This window comes from Heliconius melpomene, chromosome 19, assembly GCF_056956725.1.
Source record: "Heliconius melpomene rosina isolate 202511_hmr_F chromosome 19, ASM5695672v1, whole genome shotgun sequence".
Taxonomy (NCBI): domain Eukaryota; kingdom Metazoa; phylum Arthropoda; class Insecta; order Lepidoptera; family Nymphalidae; genus Heliconius; species Heliconius melpomene.
This window is the reverse complement of record NC_140407.1, coordinates 16,730,169-16,751,608: the sequence shown is the minus strand read 5'-3', so window position 1 is coordinate 16,751,608 and position 21,440 is coordinate 16,730,169. Positions and strand designations below refer to the sequence as shown.

General features: G+C 39.7%; 4 protein-coding genes across 10 annotated transcripts; 2 read left to right on the top strand and 2 right to left on the bottom strand.

Moving 5' to 3' along the window:
• The first annotated feature begins 115 nt into the window (after window positions 1-115).
• Window positions 116-4,868, top strand: LOC146529057 (uncharacterized). Of its 5 annotated transcripts, none has more exons than XM_085202644.1 (10): window positions 116-379; window positions 473-642; window positions 1,486-1,607; window positions 2,244-2,458; window positions 2,765-2,900; window positions 2,986-3,120; window positions 3,274-3,374; window positions 3,644-3,901; window positions 4,100-4,265; window positions 4,436-4,868. In XM_085202644.1, the coding sequence occupies exons 1-10, from the start codon at window positions 116-118 to the stop codon at window positions 4,561-4,563; spliced, it is 1,695 nt and encodes a 564-aa protein (XP_085058770.1). In that variant the 3' UTR covers window positions 4,564-4,868. The 5 variants fall into 5 exon arrangements, with proteins under 5 accessions (XP_085058770.1, XP_085058773.1, XP_085058771.1 ...); XM_085202647.1 differs by having other exon boundaries at window positions 2,241-2,458; window positions 2,768-2,900; window positions 3,280-3,374; XM_085202645.1 differs by having other exon boundaries at window positions 2,241-2,458; window positions 2,768-2,900.
• A 1,695-nt stretch (window positions 4,869-6,563) lies between these two features.
• On the bottom strand, window positions 6,564-16,830 carry LOC146529056 (uncharacterized). 2 transcript variants are annotated; one of them, XM_085202638.1, is made up of 6 exons: window positions 15,656-16,830; window positions 12,197-13,303; window positions 11,562-11,882; window positions 10,750-11,105; window positions 10,224-10,524; window positions 6,564-9,715 (listed from the first exon to the last, which is right to left on the bottom strand). In XM_085202638.1, the coding sequence occupies exons 1-6, from the start codon at window positions 15,704-15,706 to the stop codon at window positions 9,401-9,403; spliced, it is 2,451 nt and encodes an 816-aa protein (XP_085058764.1). In that variant the 5' UTR covers window positions 15,707-16,830; the 3' UTR covers window positions 6,564-9,400. The 2 variants fall into 2 exon arrangements, with proteins under 2 accessions (XP_085058764.1, XP_085058763.1); XM_085202637.1 differs by lacking the exon at window positions 15,656-16,830 and having other exon boundaries at window positions 12,197-13,672.
• Window positions 13,958-16,978, top strand: Cht11 (chitinase-3-like protein). The gene has a single exon (XM_085202650.1). The coding sequence runs from the start codon at window positions 14,220-14,222 to the stop codon at window positions 15,633-15,635; it is 1,416 nt and encodes a 471-aa protein (XP_085058776.1). The 5' UTR covers window positions 13,958-14,219; the 3' UTR covers window positions 15,636-16,978.
• Window positions 16,969-20,017, bottom strand: LOC146529054 (uncharacterized). 2 transcript variants are annotated; one of them, XM_085202667.1, is made up of 3 exons: window positions 19,914-19,999; window positions 19,764-19,828; window positions 16,969-19,665 (listed from the first exon to the last, which is right to left on the bottom strand). In XM_085202667.1, exon 3 carries the CDS (start codon window positions 19,645-19,647, stop codon window positions 19,177-19,179), a length of 471 nt encoding a protein of 156 aa, XP_085058793.1. In that variant the 5' UTR covers window positions 19,648-19,665; window positions 19,764-19,828; window positions 19,914-19,999; the 3' UTR covers window positions 16,969-19,176. The 2 variants fall into 2 exon arrangements, with proteins under 2 accessions (XP_085058793.1, XP_085058792.1); XM_085202666.1 differs by having other exon boundaries at window positions 19,764-20,017.
• Between the last annotated feature and the right edge of the window lie 1,423 nt (window positions 20,018-21,440).

The window sequence follows — 21,440 nt, the reverse complement described above, 5'->3', positions numbered from 1 at the left end:
CTTCCTCCGTGAGGGCGCCTGCTGTCTGCCCAGCGCGGCGCATGCGCGGCGGCATCGACCGTGCCGTCACAGACCGTACACTCTTCAAATTAAATAAACCACTCGCATCGCCGACATGTCGGCCAATGAAGCGTGCTGGTGGTGGTGGACGGTGGTAGCGGCAGTGGTGGCGGTGCTGGCGCTGGCGGGCGCGCACGAGCTGGACCCGGCGGCGTGCGCGGCGCGCTTCGACGTGCAGCGCGACAAGATCATCCGCACGGAGGAGTCGCGCGAGATGGGCGCGCGCTACCTGTCCGAGCTGGACGTGGGCGCGCGGCGCGAGTGCCTGCGCCTGTGCTGCGAGACGGACTCCTGCGACGTCTTCGTCTTTGAGGAAAAGGTATATTTGTTACGATATATTTAATCTATATTTATTATTATACGAGTTGTTTATACCTACCGCTACCGTCCCGAACGTGTCCCCTACGTGCAGAGCCCTGGCAGCTGCTACCTGTTCAACTGCGGGCCGCCGGAGGACTTCCGCTGCAAGTTTACGGCGCACGGCAACTTCAGCAGCGGCGTGCTGGCGCTGAGCCGCCGCCTGGCCGAGTTGCAGGACCAGGAGCGCCTCGCGCACCACGAACGGGAGCTGGCGAGCCTCAGGTGTGGTGTCTACACCAAATAATCTCATCATTGTTTGTAATATTTTTTTTCTAGAAACGTTGTCATTTTCAACTCAATAAAACGATAATGTGATGGTAGTAAAAATTAACAACACATGCCAATATATATATAATCAACGTTTATAGAATTTTGCAAAAGAATGATAATATTTATATATATATATATATATATATATATATATATATATATCAAAGTAGTGAGTGCCACTTCATTAATCTATAACATTGACGTCTCTTAAAAACTAGGGAGAAAAATATATTTGAATATTTAATTAATACGAACTGATGAAACAATAGCTTTAAATGTTGTTTCTCTTTTCAGGTGAGTTTGTGATAGATTAAGGTTAAAGAATATTTGTAAAAGTGTGGACATTTATTTATGTAATAAATCTCTTTTCAGAGCAACTCAATTCTAGTTATAGTTTTAATGTTCACTCTAATATCCAAGGATAATTTTGAAACACATTATAAAACAATATTTCTACAGCTGATTCCCAAGAATTTACAGTTCGAATTCATGGCCAGGGCCCCTGAACATGTGAAAACTAATATTATTTGTGTAACGTCAATGACATGATGCAATACTACAGACACAAATCTTTCAAAAAGTGAAGGCTACATTACAAAAACGACATGACCGACGACAGGTGTGGATATCAGTGAGCCCAGAGACGAAGGCGGTTTATTGTGATGAAAATGGAAATATTTCAGCTTCATTGCTAGAGATTCTTACAAGATTATCATATAAATATACCTATACAGCTCTGAATTAAAATGCAGTTTAAATATACTTATAATATCCAAATAATTGTCACCATTCTAGAAGTCCGAGTACCACCACAGTGAGCACTACACAAGTCGTACATACGACGGAGCCCCCGCCGCCGCCGCCGGCGCCCCCGCGGCCGCCACAGGAGCCCGCATTGCCGCCGCCACTGGTGCCGAGTAAGTCTGGTTCATTACCTTCAGTACTGAGCTAGTACCTACTACATATTTCATAACAACTAGGTCAACTGGAAGTACCATAATAATTTAGATTTCCTTTACAGTATCGAAATAAGCGTTTTTCGCTTTATAAACGGCCATATGGTTTTTTTTAAGTAAATGTAGAAATACGATTTTTTCAGAAATTTCGATATCTTTACGCTCCCGATATAAAGGCTCTTGACAAACAGACGGACAGACAAACGGACTGACGGACAACAAAGTGAACTTACTTACGGTACGGAACCCTAAAAATAATACAAGAATATTACAATCATTACACTAATAAATCGTTACAGAAAAACTCTTATTTTAAGTTTAAATTCATAAAAATAATTGTTCATATTTACAAGTTGGAGTTCACGATATTTCGATTTAATTGTGTATCTATTTGTTAATACTGTTAAAAAGTATGATGAGCAGGTTCAAAAACAACAGATTAAAATAATAAGTATACCCACGTATAGAGTTGTGCTCGTGGTCATGCTCACTAGTGCACTAGTGGAGTAGGAGGTACATACTACATGGTCTCAGGTCTGGAGTCCGTTAGGTGTGTGCCAATGTACATAATTAGCATGTGTTGGCCGTATGAAGCAGGGCGCTGCAGCCGCTACCAGTTCGAGTGCAAGCGCGGCGCGGAATGCATCGCCGTGTACAACGCGTGCGACGGCGTGCCGCAATGCGCCGACGGCAGCGACGAGGCGCCCGAGTTGGGCTGCCCCGCGCCCCCGGCGCCTCAAATGTCCTCAGCGCACCACGCGCCCCATACACCCCCTGTGACGAAGCCTGCTTCTTCGCCGCCTTTATCACAGGTAACTGACGATGATGTAAGCGCGATATCCATGGGCTCAATCCCCTTATAGAGATTCATGAAAATTTTCATTTTCCCCCTCTAGTGAGGCAAATCACGATGTTGGTTTCCGCCGGTTCCTCACCACATTTCGAAACTGTCAAATATCTCGAAATAGAGCAAAGGGTGGCTAACGCTCTTCTCTCTGCCCAAACTTTTCCCAATTTCCTCAGCAGGATTGCTTAGAAAGATATACATGGAGCTGGTTTTTAATGTTCTCAGTACCCTAAACCTGCTTATCATCAATTTGTTTTTACGTTTACTTTAGCAGGCGCCAGTTCTAGACAGCAACGAAGAGTCTAGTGGACCTGTAGTAGCCGTGAGTAACGACGTTTTAGTGGAAGGCGCTGATATTTGGCCCCATCGCCTTACCCAGGCGCAGCCGCAACACAGGTACAATGCAGGTAGGCTCAAACAACAAGTACGTAAGTAAGTAAATAATAACTAAATATTTTAAAAATTAAAATGATGTACCTACATTATTTACAGTGAATGGTGACGGCCTTAGCGCGTCGCACATCTTCAGTCACAAGGGCGGGCTGCTGCAGGAGAGCGCCTTCGAGGCACCCGCGCCCAAAGCGCCGTGGCCGCATCGCGTCTGGCAACCCCCGCCGCCACAACCAGGTGGATAACATTTTCTCTTTTATTAAACAGATATTTTTATTGTTGCAAAACTTTTCTTTTTAATTTTCCTTAGAACACTAAATTATAATGATGAATGACGATTATAATGTACACCAGAACTAAATACATTCTTTAAAGCATTAATATCCTAAGCTGCAGATAGCATGGAAGGTTGGAATGTGTATGGGAGACTGGACTGGCCTGACGTCGAGTCTCAACGCTCCTGGCCGGTGCCTCAGCCGCGACCGGAACCGGTAAGCTACGAGATAAAGTTACTAGTGCACTGCCATTACCATGCCAATGACATGCCATACCACTCCTTTTTAATACTAGGATCTGTCACATGCTGTGCACGGCGGGTATTGGGGATACTTCACTGGGATCACCGTTCATCCACAACGTTTCTGCCCGTTTCTACGTCATTTTAGAGCTGTAGGTTTAACGTTCTAGGAGGAGTAGCATTACAACGAAACTCACGTTTGACCACTAAAATAGGTAGATAAAATATATGAGCCCTTTTCAGGAAACGCCCGTGTATATTCCACCTAAAACGATGCCAGAGCTGCCCATGGTATACTCTCAACAGCAGACATTGAGAGATAGTCCCAAGAAGGGGTTTGAGTTGATGACAAAGAACAAGATGCTGGAGTTCCCTACGGAGCCGCCGCACGCGCCCCTTGCGCCTCATGCGCCTCTGGTGGATAACACCATCGACCAGAGAGAAGACAAAATACCTTTAATAACAGAAAATACTACGAAAAAGAAGGTTTTAAAAGATATTGTAAGTTTCGTCCTGCTATTATGCTGTATATATTTGAATAAAATATTAATTGTAGCATTCTATAATAATTGTAGCATTGTATATAAATAAGTTCTATATAATATTTCTGTGCGTAATATTTCTGAATATTAGTTTCTTAATGAAATTTTAAATTTAAAGAAATATTTTCTTGATAGTATATTCTGGAAATATTTCTAGAATATACCATCAGCCAAAACTGCGAGCACAGCAACCGCCAGCGGCGCGGCGCACGCGCAAGCAGTGGTGGCGGTGGTGGCGCAGGATGCGCGCGAGCGCTGGCCGCCCGACGAGCGCGACGGGCTCAGCGAGCGTCCGCCCGCCGCCGTCATGCTGCTCGTGCTCGGTACACAACTCTACTCTGAACATAGTTGAAAGATCAAAAATTAACAAAAGATACCGTCCACGTGTCAGTAGTAATAGGAAAAGTCAACAATATGATAAAAGAAATAATACGCCCTTATCAAACTAACCACTTTTATCAGCACCGCTGTCTATCTGTCTATCTGTCCCCAGGCTCCGCGCTGACGGCGGCGCTGGGCGCGCTGCTGGCGTGCCGCGCGCGCGCCGCCCGCCGCCGCCGCCGCGCGCACCCGCGCCTCGCGCTGGATGCCGACTACCTCGTCAACGGCATGTACCTGTGACCACGAACTAAAGAATATCTTTATGTAGGAAGTGCTATTTTTTCTTATTATATAAATAACACTATACCTTACCTAACTAACTTTATTGTAGTATATTTTAAGTAAGCATCTTTTAATAATTAAAGATTTGTTTTTTTAACCGACTTCTGTAAGAAAAGGAGGTTATCAATTCGACTGTATTTTTTTTTTTTAATTTATATTGTTCACTTACATGCCAGGTATGCTATATGCATGTTAACGTAAGATCATATTGTTTGTACAGTTTAAATCTTTAGATAATAATAAATTTAAAATTAATATAATAAGTTCTTTGGTTTTCACGATTATTATACATTTTTATTTATGCGTTTATTTATGATAATTACCTACATATTTTTGGGAACCCGTTTCGAACACTTTACAGTAGTCCGTGGTCACGGGTAGACCTACCCGTGGGTGGGTAATTTATTAATTATTATTTTTATTATATTATTTACTGATTAATTCGGTTAAAATAGTTTAATTTAAAATGTTAAAATTAATTTGTTTGTTGTATTATTTTAAACAGTACAGCAAAAATCTAGGTTTTAAGTCAGTTCAAAAGTTTGGCATTTACTTACTATGCATCGTTTTTGCTCTACTATTATGAAATTCGCCGCGTAATTAAAACTTATAGGGTACTTTTCATTGAAATACAATTACGAAATTTTACATGATTAAGGGAAAAATGCGAAAACGGAAAATTTGTTTATAAATTTATATTTTTAGTTTATTTGTATACGTCCATAAACTTAAGTTTATTTATTTATTCATTCATTTATTTATTTATTTATTGACATATCAACAATACATCAGTGGCGTAGCTAGGGGGGTGCGAGCGGTGCGGTCGCACCGGGCATCAAAAGGAAAAGGGGCATCAAAGTCGACGATTACTTTGTTTTTCTTTGTTTTTTTAGACTTTAAACCATTGTAAAGGGCATCAAGTCCTCTAAGCCGCACCGGGCATCAGAAGGAAAGGGGCATCAAAGTCGATGATCACGTTTTTTTTTTTAGAACTCACGAACGTCGACGATCACGTTTTTTTTTTTTAGAACTCATCAAGGTCGGCGATCACTTTGTTTATTTTAGACCTTAGACCATTTTAAAGGGCATCAAATCTCCTAAGCCGCACCGGGCAACAAATACCCTAGCTACGCCACTGCAATACATGTAACTTGAAGTATAAAATAATAATTCATATATCGGTTCTGTTACAAATATCAATTACAGATACGTACAGCATTCACAAAATAATCCTGATTAATTACCAGTGATAATAATTTAAAATAACAATTAGCAATAGATAAAATTACAAACAGGTCGACACCTACAGGGTACTTCCACGGGAAGTAGGTATGTCTACGAAGACGTACCTATAATAAGAAAATTTATTGAAAAGAAAAAAAATATTGAAGATAAAAACTTTTGCGTCACAACACCCTCTATCGGTCACGAAAAGTCCCATAAAAATCAGTTCAGCTGTTGAAATTCAAATGTTCTTTATTCAAGTAGACTATTACACTTTTGAATCGTCGAATGACCATATTAGCAAAAAGCTACCACCGGCTCAGAAGGCAGTTCTGCTGAGAAGAGCCGGCAAGAAACTCAACAGTCGCACTTTTAAAAGTCAATGGTATATTTTATTATTACATTAGTTGGCAGCTATCCTGCATTACATTCAATGGATATTAATTCCATACATGTTTATCCTCTAAATATTCTTGTACAGTGTAATAAGCTTTACTTCTTAGAACTTTTCTTACGGATTGTTCAGATGTCAAGTTGTTGTCTCAGTGGGCGAGCCTGAGTCGCCCTTTACGAAATTTATTGTTAAGTATGGGTAAGTATGATAATAGCATAGATTACACAGAACATGATGGCCATCTCTGCTATGTGCGGGAAACAGCGTAAAGCTAATTTAATATGTACTTAAAAATATGGTCAGAGCGCTGACCATTTTAAACCCTATAATAAAACGAGTATTTTAGAACAACATTTTATTAGAGCAATGTGTTACAATTTCACACACGCCGCACGGCCAGTGAACGAGAAGTGCTGAGGGCGTCGCTTTTGGAGCTTCAACTGATAGTTATTCGTAAAAAATGCAATATAAATATAAAGAAGGGTCTAGGGGTCTAGACGAGGCCGACAACATGTCTCTTGTCAGGAGTCGTCACGTCATTTTTGATAGGCACAAGGTTTGATGGAATTAAATGTTGTCAAGCGACTTCGTCAATTTGAGGAGATTAGAAAATATATGAATATATAGGTCATATCCTCTAGTGTACACTTAAATGCAAATATTGATAACAACTGATACAACATTACAAATAAACAAGGAAGTTTTCAATAACGTACTTGTGATATGAAGAACTAACACAATGTGTTATAAATTAATATGATTCGCTTATAATACTATACAAAATAAGTATTTATATTATAAACAGAAACTATTCTTATATATATAATAGACACAGAGTACCTTGTTAGTACCTCGACCCACGTGGCTGATAAGAACATGTTACGGTGGCGTTATCTTAGTATATATTAGTCGTCACAGATTATTGGATCCGTTCACATCGTTAGTCGTCTACTTAATCACCGTCTGAACTAGCATTTTATGTATATTTTATTTGATATACAAACTAAATAATATAAAATGATAGGAAAAATAGCGTACATCCGGTGCACGCTTCACAACGAGTGAATCACTTAAAACTAAACAACGTGCGCGTCTCTGAGACCGCACACACACACACACACGCACACACGCACGTACATACCATCAACTTAGGCCATTACCAATATAACCGGAGATTAAATTAAGATCAATAAATTGACAATTTTGAGTATGTTTTTATGTAAAAATGTATATGAAATAAGGAAATCGAAGAAATACTTATACATATAAAAAAATAGATTCTGCATAGAATATTTGGACCTCGATTGCAATTGCCAGTTTACAAGCATGTACTTTAGGAAAAATTCATCAAATGCATTACTTTCATTTCAACAACTTGATAGTATGACCAAACATCAATTTGTATTAAAAAACTCAATATCTAAGGCCGCTAGTGCACTTGTATTCTTTAAATATATGAAAGTCATTGAGTGTGGATATGTTAGGAACTTACATATGAGCAACAGAACCTACATGTGAATTAATTAACTCACAAGTCTACAGATTATACATTGTTTTTATAATATTAGATAATTTAAACAGTCTGTCCATGATGCAATATGCGTACCCTTAGAATCTAAATTACTTAAAATTCTGTTATGTACTTGATTTTACTAAATCTGCTTGAAAAGCTTATAAAGATAAATAAGACGACAAAAATTCTTCCAAAAAATCTAATTAGCGGGTTAAACATTAATTCTGAGTCTGTCTTTTCATACTAACACTACAATATATAAGAGTGCGGCGCGCGTCAGAAACCGTTCCAATATCACAATCAAGTAATTATTTACATTAACTTAAAATAAAGAATCACAAGTCGATTAAGTAATCTATCTGTTAGTAAAATTAATATTTTAATACGTATTTTTCAAATAGAATATCGTATATAATGCTACAAAGTTAGTATTGTTATACTATTTAATAAACGTAAATCAATATTAAGCCCTTTCACAATGAGTTATAAGTTCTATTTTTATTATCTGTATCGTTATTAGAAGCCACTAAGAACGTTTGATTGTACTTGAACCTAATATTATACAAAAGAAAGTAAATAACGAGCCATCTCGTCGGGACGGAGACGGAGAACTTAAGAACAACAACAGTGTAATAATAAATTCCAATCAACATACATATGTCCACTAATAGTATATAGTAATGTTATATACAATATTGATTATATATTACTCAAAGGCACTTTCATATCCGCGGCTTTTTAACCAACAGATGAGTCAGTCCTAATTCAAAAATAGTATATTATTAGCTTATACTAGTTAAAAATAACTAATAAACAAATAACTCTCTACATGTATTTATATGGATTTTCGATTTAAATCATCTTAATTATCTTAAATGATCACAATTAAAGAGCTTCAATGATTTCTCTTCATCAAAATCAAAATATAATGTCCATGATAAGTTATATTTCTATCTTGCTGTTTAATATATAATGCTCCCTGCGTTGTCATTATGGAGCGTCTTGGTATAAAGTTGCATAGGGCCGGAGTCTAAAAGAAACTTGTTGACTGTTGTTCAACTATCAAAATACATAAAACAGCTGTCACTAACAAATTCTTTTAAAAATAAATCGAGTCTAAAGTCTATTGTTAACAACCGAAATTAGCTTCATAAGCTAACAGATAATCTGAAATAATTTTAACTCCGCAAACAAAACTAGTATAATATTTGTTTCATATCCTTATCAGATCTGAAATGTTACATTCTACACAGTCGATGTAATCATATTACACATGAAAGAAATAATAATCTCTATGAAGGAAGTGCCTCGAGGTGTATAGCACAGTTACTATTGACAAAACAGGCTGATACAAGTACTGAACCCGCTACAGCGAAGGTCTCGGCCGCCGCTGATAATCTCATTACTCGAGGCACAATCCATTTAGTGCAGATTAGGGGCCGCCCATACATGACGTCACACATTAAGGGCGAGGGAGGGGGGCAGGGGGTTTCACATATGCGACTGTTGAATCTGTAACCAGGACAAGGGAGGGATTTAAAAAGTAATTAAGTAAATAAATTAAAAACTCTTGACGTAGTGACATTACAATATGTGAGCTAAATAAAACCATTTGTTTATTTAGTTTTCATTTTGGAGTTGGTACGTTTTCAGGCGAGTATATGTCAGGGCAGGCGCGCGGGGGGCAGCGGAGGTAGGCGAGGCAGGTGCGCCAGGCGACAGTTCTCTATGTACAGATCCTTGACCAGCAGGTCGGCGGCGGCCAGGCGCGCGTGCAGTCGCTGTGCCACGCGCTCGGCACGCGCCGCGCGGGCCCGCAGCGCAGCCGCCTCGCGCCAGCGCGCCGCGCCGTATGTCGCGCCCGCTGCCCCGCCCCCGCCGACGCCCGCGCCCCCTCCTTCCGGCTCCGCGCTGGCCGCCGAGTTCACTCGTCGCTCCAATTCATCTGTTTTGGCTTTGAGTTGTTTGATTTCTTCAATCTGTAATATTATTATTGATAGGTTAAAAATGAATAATCATTATTTTAAGCTTCACATCTATATTAAGTAACTCTGCCTATAAATTCAAATTCAAATTCAATATATTCTTTATTCAAATAAACTTATAATAAGCACTTTTGAATCGTCAAATGAACATATGAACAAAAAGCTACCACCGGTTCAGAAGGCAGTTCTGCTGAGAAGAACCGGCAAGAAACTCAACAGTTGCTCTTTTCAAAATCAATGGTACAATCTATTACATTAGTTGGCAGCTATCCTACGTTACATTCAATAGACATTAATTCCATACATGTTTGTCCTCTAAATATTCTTGAACAGTGTAATAAGGTTTACTTGTCAGAATTTTTTTTACTGATATTTTAAATTTTCGAAGTGGAAGTGGTTATAGCAACCTATGCAGAGAAAACCTAGAGTCAAGATACTTCATTTTCCAGTTTCAAAGCAATCTAAACATTAAAATACAATATAAAACAATACACTAATATACCTTAGTCTTCAACTCAGCTTCTTGCTCGCTCTTGTATTTAGCAAACTCATCCTCTAAGTCGCTGAACTGCAGCTCCAGGCTGTATGTCTCGTTGATGGTGGGCAGGCCGGCGTGGGGGGTGGAATGAGGGGTGAACTGTCGCTCGTAGTCGGCAATCTTCGCGACGAGGTCAGCGAGGCGTTCGTCACCGGCGCGTTGTTCCTCCGCGAACAACTCGCGCTCATCATCCAACTTGCACGTCCAGTACTCTTCGCACTTGTCGTACTCCAATTTCATTTGTTCTAAGCTTGACTCCAGCTCCCTGTAACATGGTCATATTTTTGTTTAGTCTATTATATCACATATATCAATTTTCTTGTTGCCAGAACTAGGAAACATAGTATTACAGTCAGACACTATGTTGCTGCGCCACAACGGCCACAACATGTTAAATGTTTATTAGAATTTGATTTTATTTTTATATTATCTGTATAAAATTTAATAGTTATTCTAGAAATAGTAATAATAACAAAATTTAGGTGATTACTTTATCACAGATCTCAAGTTTTTTTTATCCGTCTCATGCTGCTTTTTGACTTCACTTAGATCTTTCTTCAGAGCTTCAACAGTTTCACCATTCATCATAGATTCTGTCTGTAAGGGGATATTGCTCCTGTGTGTATTTTGATTCAATGTATCTGGCCTGACTATTTCATCACCTAACTCCTGAATCATTTTTTGGACAGAGGTAACGGTGTGTCCTACAGTGCTGCACATTTGACAACCATCTTTAATTTGTGAGGGAAGCCTTGCAACATTGTCTATAATTTGTTGTATCCTCTGTAATACATCAATCGAATCTAGTGCCTTCTTCTCTTTTGGTGACAATGATGAATCTGACATCTGAAAATATATTTCCCTTAATTTGAATAAAATTTACAAATTTTTACGATTTGATTTAGAACACCTTATTCATATTGAGAGTGAATGGGCCTTTTTTTAGTATATTGTTAGGAATCGGAAGCAGTTAACATTGTTAAAAAAAACAAGTTAAAACACATATTGCCTATGTTTCTAATAATTGCAATAAGTGATATTACATCAGTCAATAACAATCTTTCACAAAGTTAAGTTTTCACCTACAAGCAACTGCCCCCATTTGATCACTTTCTTCCTGCTGGCCCTGCTTGAGAAGCATAAGGAACGGCCTCAGGGTGTGGCCCTCTGCCCCCGTTTGACAGAATTCCACTGCTTTTATACTCTTTTTCACATACATTTACCCTGTCTTATACAAGTACACTAACAATATATTATTATGTTACATATGAAAAAAAAGATTAAATCTGATTTCCTGTGCACCTCTCGTTTGTTAGTAGCATTAGCGTGCATGGGCACGTCCTGCATGGCGACCTCGTCCCGCCAGGAACGCGCACGCGGCTGAGCTCCGGCAGCGTCGCGAGCTGTTGCCTCCAGTGCCGCGCACAGCTCGTCGTTGCGGTCGCGCAGGCGCTGCGCCTCTCCGCGCAGCTCCCGCACGCGCGCCTCCAGCGCAATTAGCGCGTCACGCGCCTCCTCCGCCTCCTGCCCAGCGCGCGCCTCCGCGCCCGCCATTTCCTCCTGCAGCCGCGCCTGCTCGCGCTCCGCCTGCTGCGCCCGCGCCTCCGCACCGCGCGCGCTCTCCTGGACGAAAATACAATATTAAATACGTCGCAAGGGCTATGTCCTTTTACTTGATACACAATTCAAAACTAACAAGGGTTGGCAACAAGATCCAGCAAGCTGTTGCCAGTCAAACCAAGCACCGTGTTTACACGCTCGATGCTTGTGGATTCTTGCTGAGCCTTGCCAAGAATGTAAATGTATCATTGATGATTATTTATCACTCAATTAAAAAAGTATAGACTTTTTTAATTGAGATTATTTATCACTCAATTAAAAAAGTCTATACTTTTTTAATTGAGTGATAAATAATTGTATAAATGTAGAAAACCAACCTGGAGTTCATCAATATGTTCCCTCAGTGCGGCGGTCTCGGCGCGCAGTCGCGCCTCCCCCTCGGCGCGGCGCGCGGCATCGTCCTCGAGCGCACGCTGCGCGGCGGTGGCGCGCTCGCGCTCGGCGGCGGCCTCGGCGGCAGCGGCGTGCGCAGCCTCCGCGTGGCGCGCCTCCACCTGCCGCAGGCGCGCCTGCAGCTCGGCCTCAATGCGCGCGTGGTTGTCGTCCACGTCCTGCGCCAGCAGCCGCGCGCGCCGGTTCGCCTCTGCGAGGTCTTCGCGCAGCTTGCCGCGCTCGGCCCGCGCCACATCCAGAAGGCGCCAGGTGGCGTCGAGGCGCAGGCGCGCCAACGCGTGTGCGGCCAGCAGCAACAGGGCGCGCGCGTCGGGCGCGGCGTCCGCGGGGAGGTTGAGGGCCCGCAGCTCGTCGTCGAGCGCGCGCTCCAGCTCGTGCGGCCGCAGCCCCGCCGCCGTAAACCCCAGCTCGATGAGCAAGCGCCTCGGGCTGTCCACGCCGGCTCGCTCCCAGGCCTCCACGACCGCGTCGCTGGAGATCACCTCGGTCTTCAGCTTGGAACTATCGTCCACCAGCACTGACGCGGCGATAGAGGTCGTGAGGGAGGAGTTCAGTCTATCAAAAAATTCACCGACAGATATCTCGTCGACGGATGAGGTATCGAAGACGCGGTCGACGAGGCCGGCGTCGACGCCGTGCATGCGTAGCCCGCGGCAGAGCGCCAGGGCGCGCGCGCGGTCCACGCGGCGGCCGTGGTCAAGGTCGGCGTCGCGACTGTCCCTCTCCATGGCGGAGGCGCTGCGCTTGCACCGCATGCGGGGCCGCGCGCGCTGGCCGTCCAGGCGCGACTCGGAGGCGACGCGAAGGCGCGGCGCGTCGTCGGCGGCGCGCTGCGGCCGAGAGCGGCGCCCGTACTTCTTGGAGCCGAAGACGAACTTGGGCGCCACCTCCCGGCCCGAGGAGTCGTCGTCGCTGGGGTGCTCCTCGCCGCCCAGCACGGTGAGCAGGCCGTTGCGGAACTGCGCGAATGTGACGCGGTCGGAGGACCGCTCGAACAGCGTGTCGACGAGCGCCGCGCCGCGATCCTCTAGCTGCAACGTGTCACAGAGCTGAAGCACCGCCGATCTGTCTAAGGCTTCCTCGTTATCTACGTCGAAGGTTTTGAACACACTGTACAGCTGTTTTTCGTAATGATTCATAGACGCGCTAGCCATATCTCGGGGAAGTTTCCGCGTGAGGTAAGCCACTTAAAACTAATACAAGCTAATATTTACGTGTTAAGGATCACATGTTGCGCTAAAGTAAAACAACCACAACCGACATGGCCCAGTGAGAGTCCGCCTTGGTGCAATTGTAATCATGGACAAGTGACTAGACGTCACAAGTCAAGGTGACAGTGACAGAGCAATCAGAACCCGTCTTCGTCAGAAACTTCTGATAAGGCATATGCATTCATATTTAAGTTTTATTTACACTATCTATATATTAGTTTTATATACACTTCGAATAAATTAAAGACAAATTATTTTGCGTTATGGTTTTGAAATGTTTTATTTTTATGAAAATTTAATAAATAGATATTCATTACAGTAGCGTTCAAAAATATCCCATACGGTATTGTATTCAATTTATTGTAATACATAACTTAAAGATATATATTTAATAATGGATGTTGAATTATTGCTTATAGTAACATATATTTTTAAATTCAAAAAATAAAATAATGTAATAAAAAATTATGCATGTCGAGTGCAATCGATCAATAAATTTTCAATGACGTTAGTAAATATTAAAGTTTAGGAACGCAGAGTCGCTGACGCTGACCTTGTTGTTTAATGGAACAATAGTCAGTTTATTTATATCTATTTGTTTTTAACTTTGTTTTTGTATAAATTTGAAAATTGACACTGTTGTGCTAGCATTTATTTCATTTACTAATTCTGTATTGTAGTGATAAAAGATATTGTGTACTTGTGAATTTTACTTGATATGCAAACATAAATCAATATGGTTTTTAAGAAAATTCAGAGTGGTAAACGTATTTTACTTCAATTTAAAGGGAATAAAGAAGTAAATATAAAATCTATCGCACGTAAACATTATTTCATAACAGTACTAATTGTAGTGGCTGTCCCAGCTGTGTTACTGGCGATCAGCCTACTCACGGAATTGCGAGTACCCATACTGACACAGCTAATATGTTGGAGCATACCTAAATACATACAAGATGAGAATGAGTACACAAAAGACAATGGTGTAGTTTCATGTTACTACAACTTCCCGGACAACCGGGCCCAAAACAGCTCCCAGCTCATGCCATTTAATATCCATCCTCAACTGTGCACTCATATCAACATTGCATTTGCACAAATAAAGAATAGTCAGATATATTTAGAAGATTCACAGTATGATGTTCTACATGATATACTAAAAATAAAAGAAGGTAATCCTAAATTAAAATTACTTCTATCAGTTGGAGGTGCTGGAAATCATGCAGGTTTTTCAGAAATGGTAATAAACCATGCTGCAAGGAAAACTTTTATAACATCTATCAAAGGTATATTGAGGAATTATTCATTAGATGGCATAGACTTAGATTGGGAGTTCCCTGCTATAGATATGGACTTAAATAGCTTTAAGAAACGGGAGAGGCAACATTTCTCACAGCTGTTGAGAGAAATAAGAGCTGAATATATCAGAGAAAAAAGGGATTATTTGCTAACAGTTGCTGCGGCAGCCCAGAAAATAATAGTTGATGCTGCATATGATGTGGATCAAATTAACATGTATACAGATTATGTAAACATCATGACCTATGACTTTCACACTTACACAAAATTCACTCCCTTTACAGGTCTTAATTCTCCACTTTATGCCAAACATGATGAAGAGCTTTATTTCGGAACTCTCAATATTAACTATACAGTGCAGATGTACAAAGATAAGGGACTGGATCCAAAGAAAATTGTTGTTGGAATACCTACCTATGGACACTCATATACATTAGTCAACTCTAATAACAACAAAATATCTAGTCCCGTGCTAGGGTTTGGTAGTCTCGGTAACTTAGGATTTGTGAATTACCCTGATATATGTGCTTTCTTAAGAAAGTATGACAATAATGCAACAGTGAAATTGGACCAAGAAGCTAAAGTGCCATATTTATACAAGGATACTGAATGGGTATCATTTGACAACATGCAGAGTGTAATAGCAAAGGCTAAATATATAAGAGACAACAAGCTGCGAGGTGCAATGATCTACTCGTTAAATGCAGATGATTATGATGGAGCGTGTGACAAGTTATCAGGCCCGGTTAAGTTTCCACTCTCTGTTAGTATCAAGAATGCCCTCAATGAACGACAGGTCATCGTGGATTCTTATTGCAAGGGAAATGAGTTTATAAATTTTTTTTCATATTAACATAAGTATGCATGTCATACCTTGTTCTTCCTGGCCACATATGTGATTTTGTACTTCGCACAGGATTTCATGTTAGTCTCGGCGCGTCGAGGGTCATTGTGGCTTAGACGGCGAGGGAGGACGAGGGCCGGCAGCGGCGCCCACGCTCAGTAGCACAGAACAACAGGCGCGCGCCGCATTCATCGCATACCGTACTTTTACAATTACAAAAAACATAAGAAACCGCTCCTTTGCCAGTGCTCTCGCAAGTGGGGGTTTCCACTCGACCGGCTGCGCGCTGCCCGCTCGTACGCAACTTTAATTACCTAATTATAAAATAGTATATTGACAGTTATTCCTTCTGAAGGTATTGTATCCAGTACAGTAAGCTCATTATGTATTATAAATTAAAATTAGGAGGAAAATAAATGTGTAATTCAGTAATATGTGTCGTAGCTCGATGTATTTGCCGTAAATATCTCAATAGAAATAAGTAACGCGAACACTAAGTGAGCACTGTGCTGAATCCCGTAGTCCCGTTATGGTACAAATAAATTATAAAATTACAAATTATAAAAAAAATAATGGATTCCATTATTAGCCGATATGTCGATATGATGATAATTTTGTCGCTAAAATTACATACTTATAAATATGTTAAAAACTTGAAGAAATGTTTATTTAATAAGTTTTTTTTTAATTTCGTATTATTTTATAATGGCTGTGAATAATTTATATTATTATATTTCTTTATGTTACCATTTGTTAATTAAATGTTTTAAAATCTGAATTGATGTTTTATCTCCCACATGCAGGTGCAGGAGGAGAGGGGAGGGGAGGCAGTAAAGTGCGAAGGTTTTGCACTATTAGATGATTATATTGTCACATCCATACTTTTTTAAAGCAAATGCTACTGATGCTACTGATTCTTGACCAGATAGGTATAAAATATAACAAGTAGGTATTTCGATATAACCTCTGATTGTATATCCCTGATGTTGAAATATTGCTATTTGTATATCTTTGGATATGTAAATTATAAAATTAAGTATATAAGTGGGTAGATTGTGACATTGAAAATTAGTAATGACTACATGAGTGTGGGTAGCGTTTGATGACATATTTACTAAGACGCCTTTAAATGAAATATACCAATATTATGCTTCTAAAATCTTATAGCAAAATACATGTTACATGATTATATGTACAAAAGTTGTATATCATGAAAATTTAGAGTGTACAATTTGCACCATCTCTGGCGCAGGCGAATTGAAATAACTAACTTGTGTATAGCGTCAACACAACAGATTACAAGAAATAGCTGTAGAAGATTGTTCAACAAATAAAACAATAATTAAAAAATAGGAAGCTCTTTAATATGGCACTACCTTACAGTACCTACCTAATGTCTATGCGCGAGATACGATGATATCGAAGACTTCGCCGCCGACTCATTTTGGAATTATATTTGTGTTGAATTGACGGATCTTTATTGATAAATGAAAATGACTCAACTATGTGGTAAAAATTGTGGCGTTACATATTGTTCCTATTAAATATAAAATAATCAATAAAGGCTCGCTCAATGACCTTCCACATTAGTCCTTTAGACCTTAGTAATAATTTTAAAAGTAACAACTATATACAAATAATATAGAAAAAAGCCTTTAATTATACTAATCAGATCAGAAGATCCTAAGAATGCAAAAAATAAAAATAATAAAGTAAAGTTTTTACTGTTTTCCAATTGTATGCTTACTGCACTATTTCATTTTAGTTTGTTACACATGATGTATATCTGTGTTCTGGTAAATGATAATGTCGGAGTTAAAGCACCAGTAACTTTGAATATTACGATTCTTACTAGATCTATTAGCGCCATCTACATTGTATAATTTGCACTTAGCACTATTCTAAATCATAAGGATTATGGCCAGAGTGTAACCGGGCAGTCGGGCACAGGCACTCAAGGAATACTAATGGCCACTTACTATAGATGTGATATAGTTGAGTGTTTAAATATAACCCTTAGTGTAAATAAGAGAGCAATTATTGAGTATTAACATTTTAAATGCAACATTTGTGATAGTTTAAATGTTTTTTTTGTATTAAACAACTAATATGATTCCAACGAGAACAAGGAATGTGAACAAATAACAGGGAGTGCGCCTCACTGTGTGTCTGTGATGCGTCAAACACCCCCAAGCCGACACCAGTGAGAGTATCATGCCTCTTCTTTACTTACTCTAATTCTTAACACAGATAATATTGTAGATTTCGCACAAAATGTAAATTCATTGTATCACAAACTATAGGTATATATACTCTATACTTCTCTATATGCATATATAATATAATTGAGTATCTAAATATTAGGATATGGCAACTTAATAACAACTTATTGTCTAGTGGAATATTTATCAACTAGTGTGCAATGTAGAGCTGACGTTGTACACACATGTCAATGTCAGCCTCATTGCACCGATCTTAGCCACACAAGCTCATTTTTAGTATAAACAACCTTCACTTATTCATTGACACCTAAATTCTTAAGTATCAAAATTTATACCAACCATTTTTGTTACAGAAGGCAAAATTTTAAAAAGTCAAATATTTTAGAAACTATATAAAATTTGTACAAAACGATTTGAACCTGCACCCGTTAGATTCCATTCAAGATTGAGAAGTATGAATCTGTCCAATTGTAAAAAAATGTTAAATATTTAATTATTTTTACTGTAGAATAACACTCAATTTTTTTAAAATCAATAACATGAAATATATATTTCTTTCTTTAAAGTTTTTCATGTGTTTCATGTTACCTCAACATTAAATATCTTCATTATGACATCTATAGCAGAAAAGGTTGATATAATTTGTTTTTACCAAAATTTTGTAGTTTACAGCCATAGGTGTAAAAAAGGGGGGCCAGGAGGTCTATGCTATGATGTCTGCCTTTTGGCCATCCCTGAAATTTTACTCAGAAAAAAATAGTACACAAACATATTTTGTTCAACACTCTGGCCCTCCAGAAGAAAATATAACTAGATACACCATTGTTCTTAGCTGTTTTTCTTCAATTAGCAAAAGTAATTTAAAACAAATTTTACCAAATTATTCTTATAAATTAAGTAATCATATCTAAGCTACATACTTCAAAAGTGGGTACAATAGACATCACCACAATTACATTCTTATATTACATACTTGTGTTGATTCTTCTTGTTATTGTGATATTTATCCACATACAACAAACATGAACATAAACTGGCTTCATATATATATATATTAGTTATATTTTTTAAATCACAAAGAGCCTGTAATATTAAACAATTATATTACATAATGTTGTCTATAGTCTACAACAGGACGGTTTTACGACTGATGTGCTATTATTGTACAAAAGCAATCTCTAATTTGATATGTGTAAGCTATACTCGGTTACTCACCACTCGGATACTGTGATTGTGTGATTTTTAGTTAATATTCATAATATCGGTAAACAATACAGCCAATGTCCTTGTACAAGTGTGACTGGAGATAGGGGCCAGGAGTAGGCGTGCTACGTCTGCGTCTGCAGCCAGTGGAACATGAGGCTGTGCACGGTCTGGTAGTCCAGCTCGGTGTTGGGCGCGCTGAGCAGCTCGCGCAGACTAGGCGCGCGCGCAGGAGGCTCGGGGGGCCCGCGCGAGCCGTCGTCGGAGGCGCAGTCCGAGGAGGACAGGTGGCACAGCGTGGGCGGCTCGTCGCCGTCGCTGGCCTCGTCGGCGGACACGGCGCGCGAACGGCTGCGGGCGCGCTCGGCGCCCTCGGGCTCCGTACCCCCCGAGTGCTGGCGCCGCGCGTTTTTTAGCGCCCGGTAGCGCCGCGAGCGCTCCCGCTGCAGCCGCCGCTTGCGCTCGTCCGCACGCTCCAGCTCCTCGGGCGTTTTCTTTGTTGCATTCTTTCCAAAAAAATACCTCATGAACGACTCGTCACAGTTACGTTTGGACAGGTAGCTCGCCATCAACTTGTAGTAGTACTGATTATCCATGACACTGTTCTTATGAAACTGAATTAAAAGTAAAACACTTAAATTATAAAGATATTCTGGAAATTGCGAAATAAAAATAATGAGAACAAGACTGTCGATCATGTGACGTCACTGACATTTCATTTTCGACGTTTTGTAAGTGCCGCTGCCGACAGTCCGACTCGCTGACTGCGTTTGTAATCTGCATAACATTTCGAAAAGATTATAGAATATATATATATATATGTTAAACCTATGTGCTATAATTCAATTAATTCAATAATTACGGCTTTTATAATTAGTTTAATTTATTCAATAACCTATCACACGGTCTTAGTTTTACGAAATATTGCGAATTTTATAATAAACAGATTTTTGCGTTGGCTGATTGATATCTACCTGAGCTTTTAAAAAAAAATCTATCAAAAATAAATGATTTTATCTTTTTCTAACATGGCAACATCTGCACTAAGATAAAAACTTGTACTTTACAAAGGAGTAAACAAAAAATATTAACGATAAAAACGTAAGAATTATACAAGATCTATAATCTAAAAAACTTATAATTGGTTATTTTGTAATTGTTAAAATTAAAGATAGCAAATGGTCTAAACTCTAAATTATTAACCCATTATGAACTTAATTTAATTGTTTTCAGGGTTAAATTTAATATATTTTTAATATAATCTTATTAAAGATTATCTAACACGTTTATAATTATTAAAAGTTGAGTCGAATTTTGAGCTTTGGAAAAAACAGAAGGTGCCGTATGGCGCCGCTAGACCGATACGTGGTCGCAACATTCTACTTTTAAGTAGATACATTGAATTATTGTTAGCTAATTATTTCACTTTTTACTGATAAAATTATTAATATTCGAAATAATATATGGATTAAATAATAAATTTAAATAGAGGCAGGTGTGTGACTCCGTGACTGTAACGCGACGGTTGTGGTTCCCTCTGCCTACCCGCCTACCTGCTGCGTGCGGGACACAGCGTGAAGCTGATCTATTTAAATAATAAAATAAGATATTAGTTTAAGAAGTTTCACGAAGGTTATCATTATTACTATATTGTTAGCGAACTCCCTCCATCCCCTAAGTTGGACAAGTTCAGGTACCTTGGATCCGTCATGCACGAGTCTGGAGGCATCGATCACGATCTCCTTGGCCGGATAAGAGTTAGGACGGTATCCTGCGATCACAGACCACACCAGTGACCTCCCGCCACTTAGCCCAGGCAACGCTTATCCGACTTAGGGGCTGGCCCAGGACTTATAAGGACAGTGCTCGAGCCTGGGCTCTCGCAGGCCATATACTCGGTCTTTGACACATTGCCAATATGCATTTCATTCATGGAAAATGGTTATGTAACGCAAATGCTGCAGCTAGAATGTATCGAAATAGATACCAAAAAGCTGAACATCATCCCGATTATCGTGTATTTCGATTTTTCTCTCTTCAACAAAGAAGTACCTAATCCAGCAAATGTACCATTTCGGAATCCAGATTAAATGCGCCAACTTTTAAAGTTACTTGCAAAAACAGTGTAGTAAATTTTTTTTAAAGTACAGTCGGTTAAAGTTGGGTGTAGTAAATATTTTGAATTTAATGTTTGGCAAAAACACCACATTTTATTGAAAACTGATGCAGGTATGTTTCAATCTTAAACTGTTATTCACAGAAGGGTTACTCATGATTACATTACAAAAAAAAATATAAAGAAAGAGTCATATTTGTAGTCTTAGGACTTGAAAAATCATTACAGGGTGTCGGTTTTCCCAATATTTTTTAAAATCAATATAATATGAAA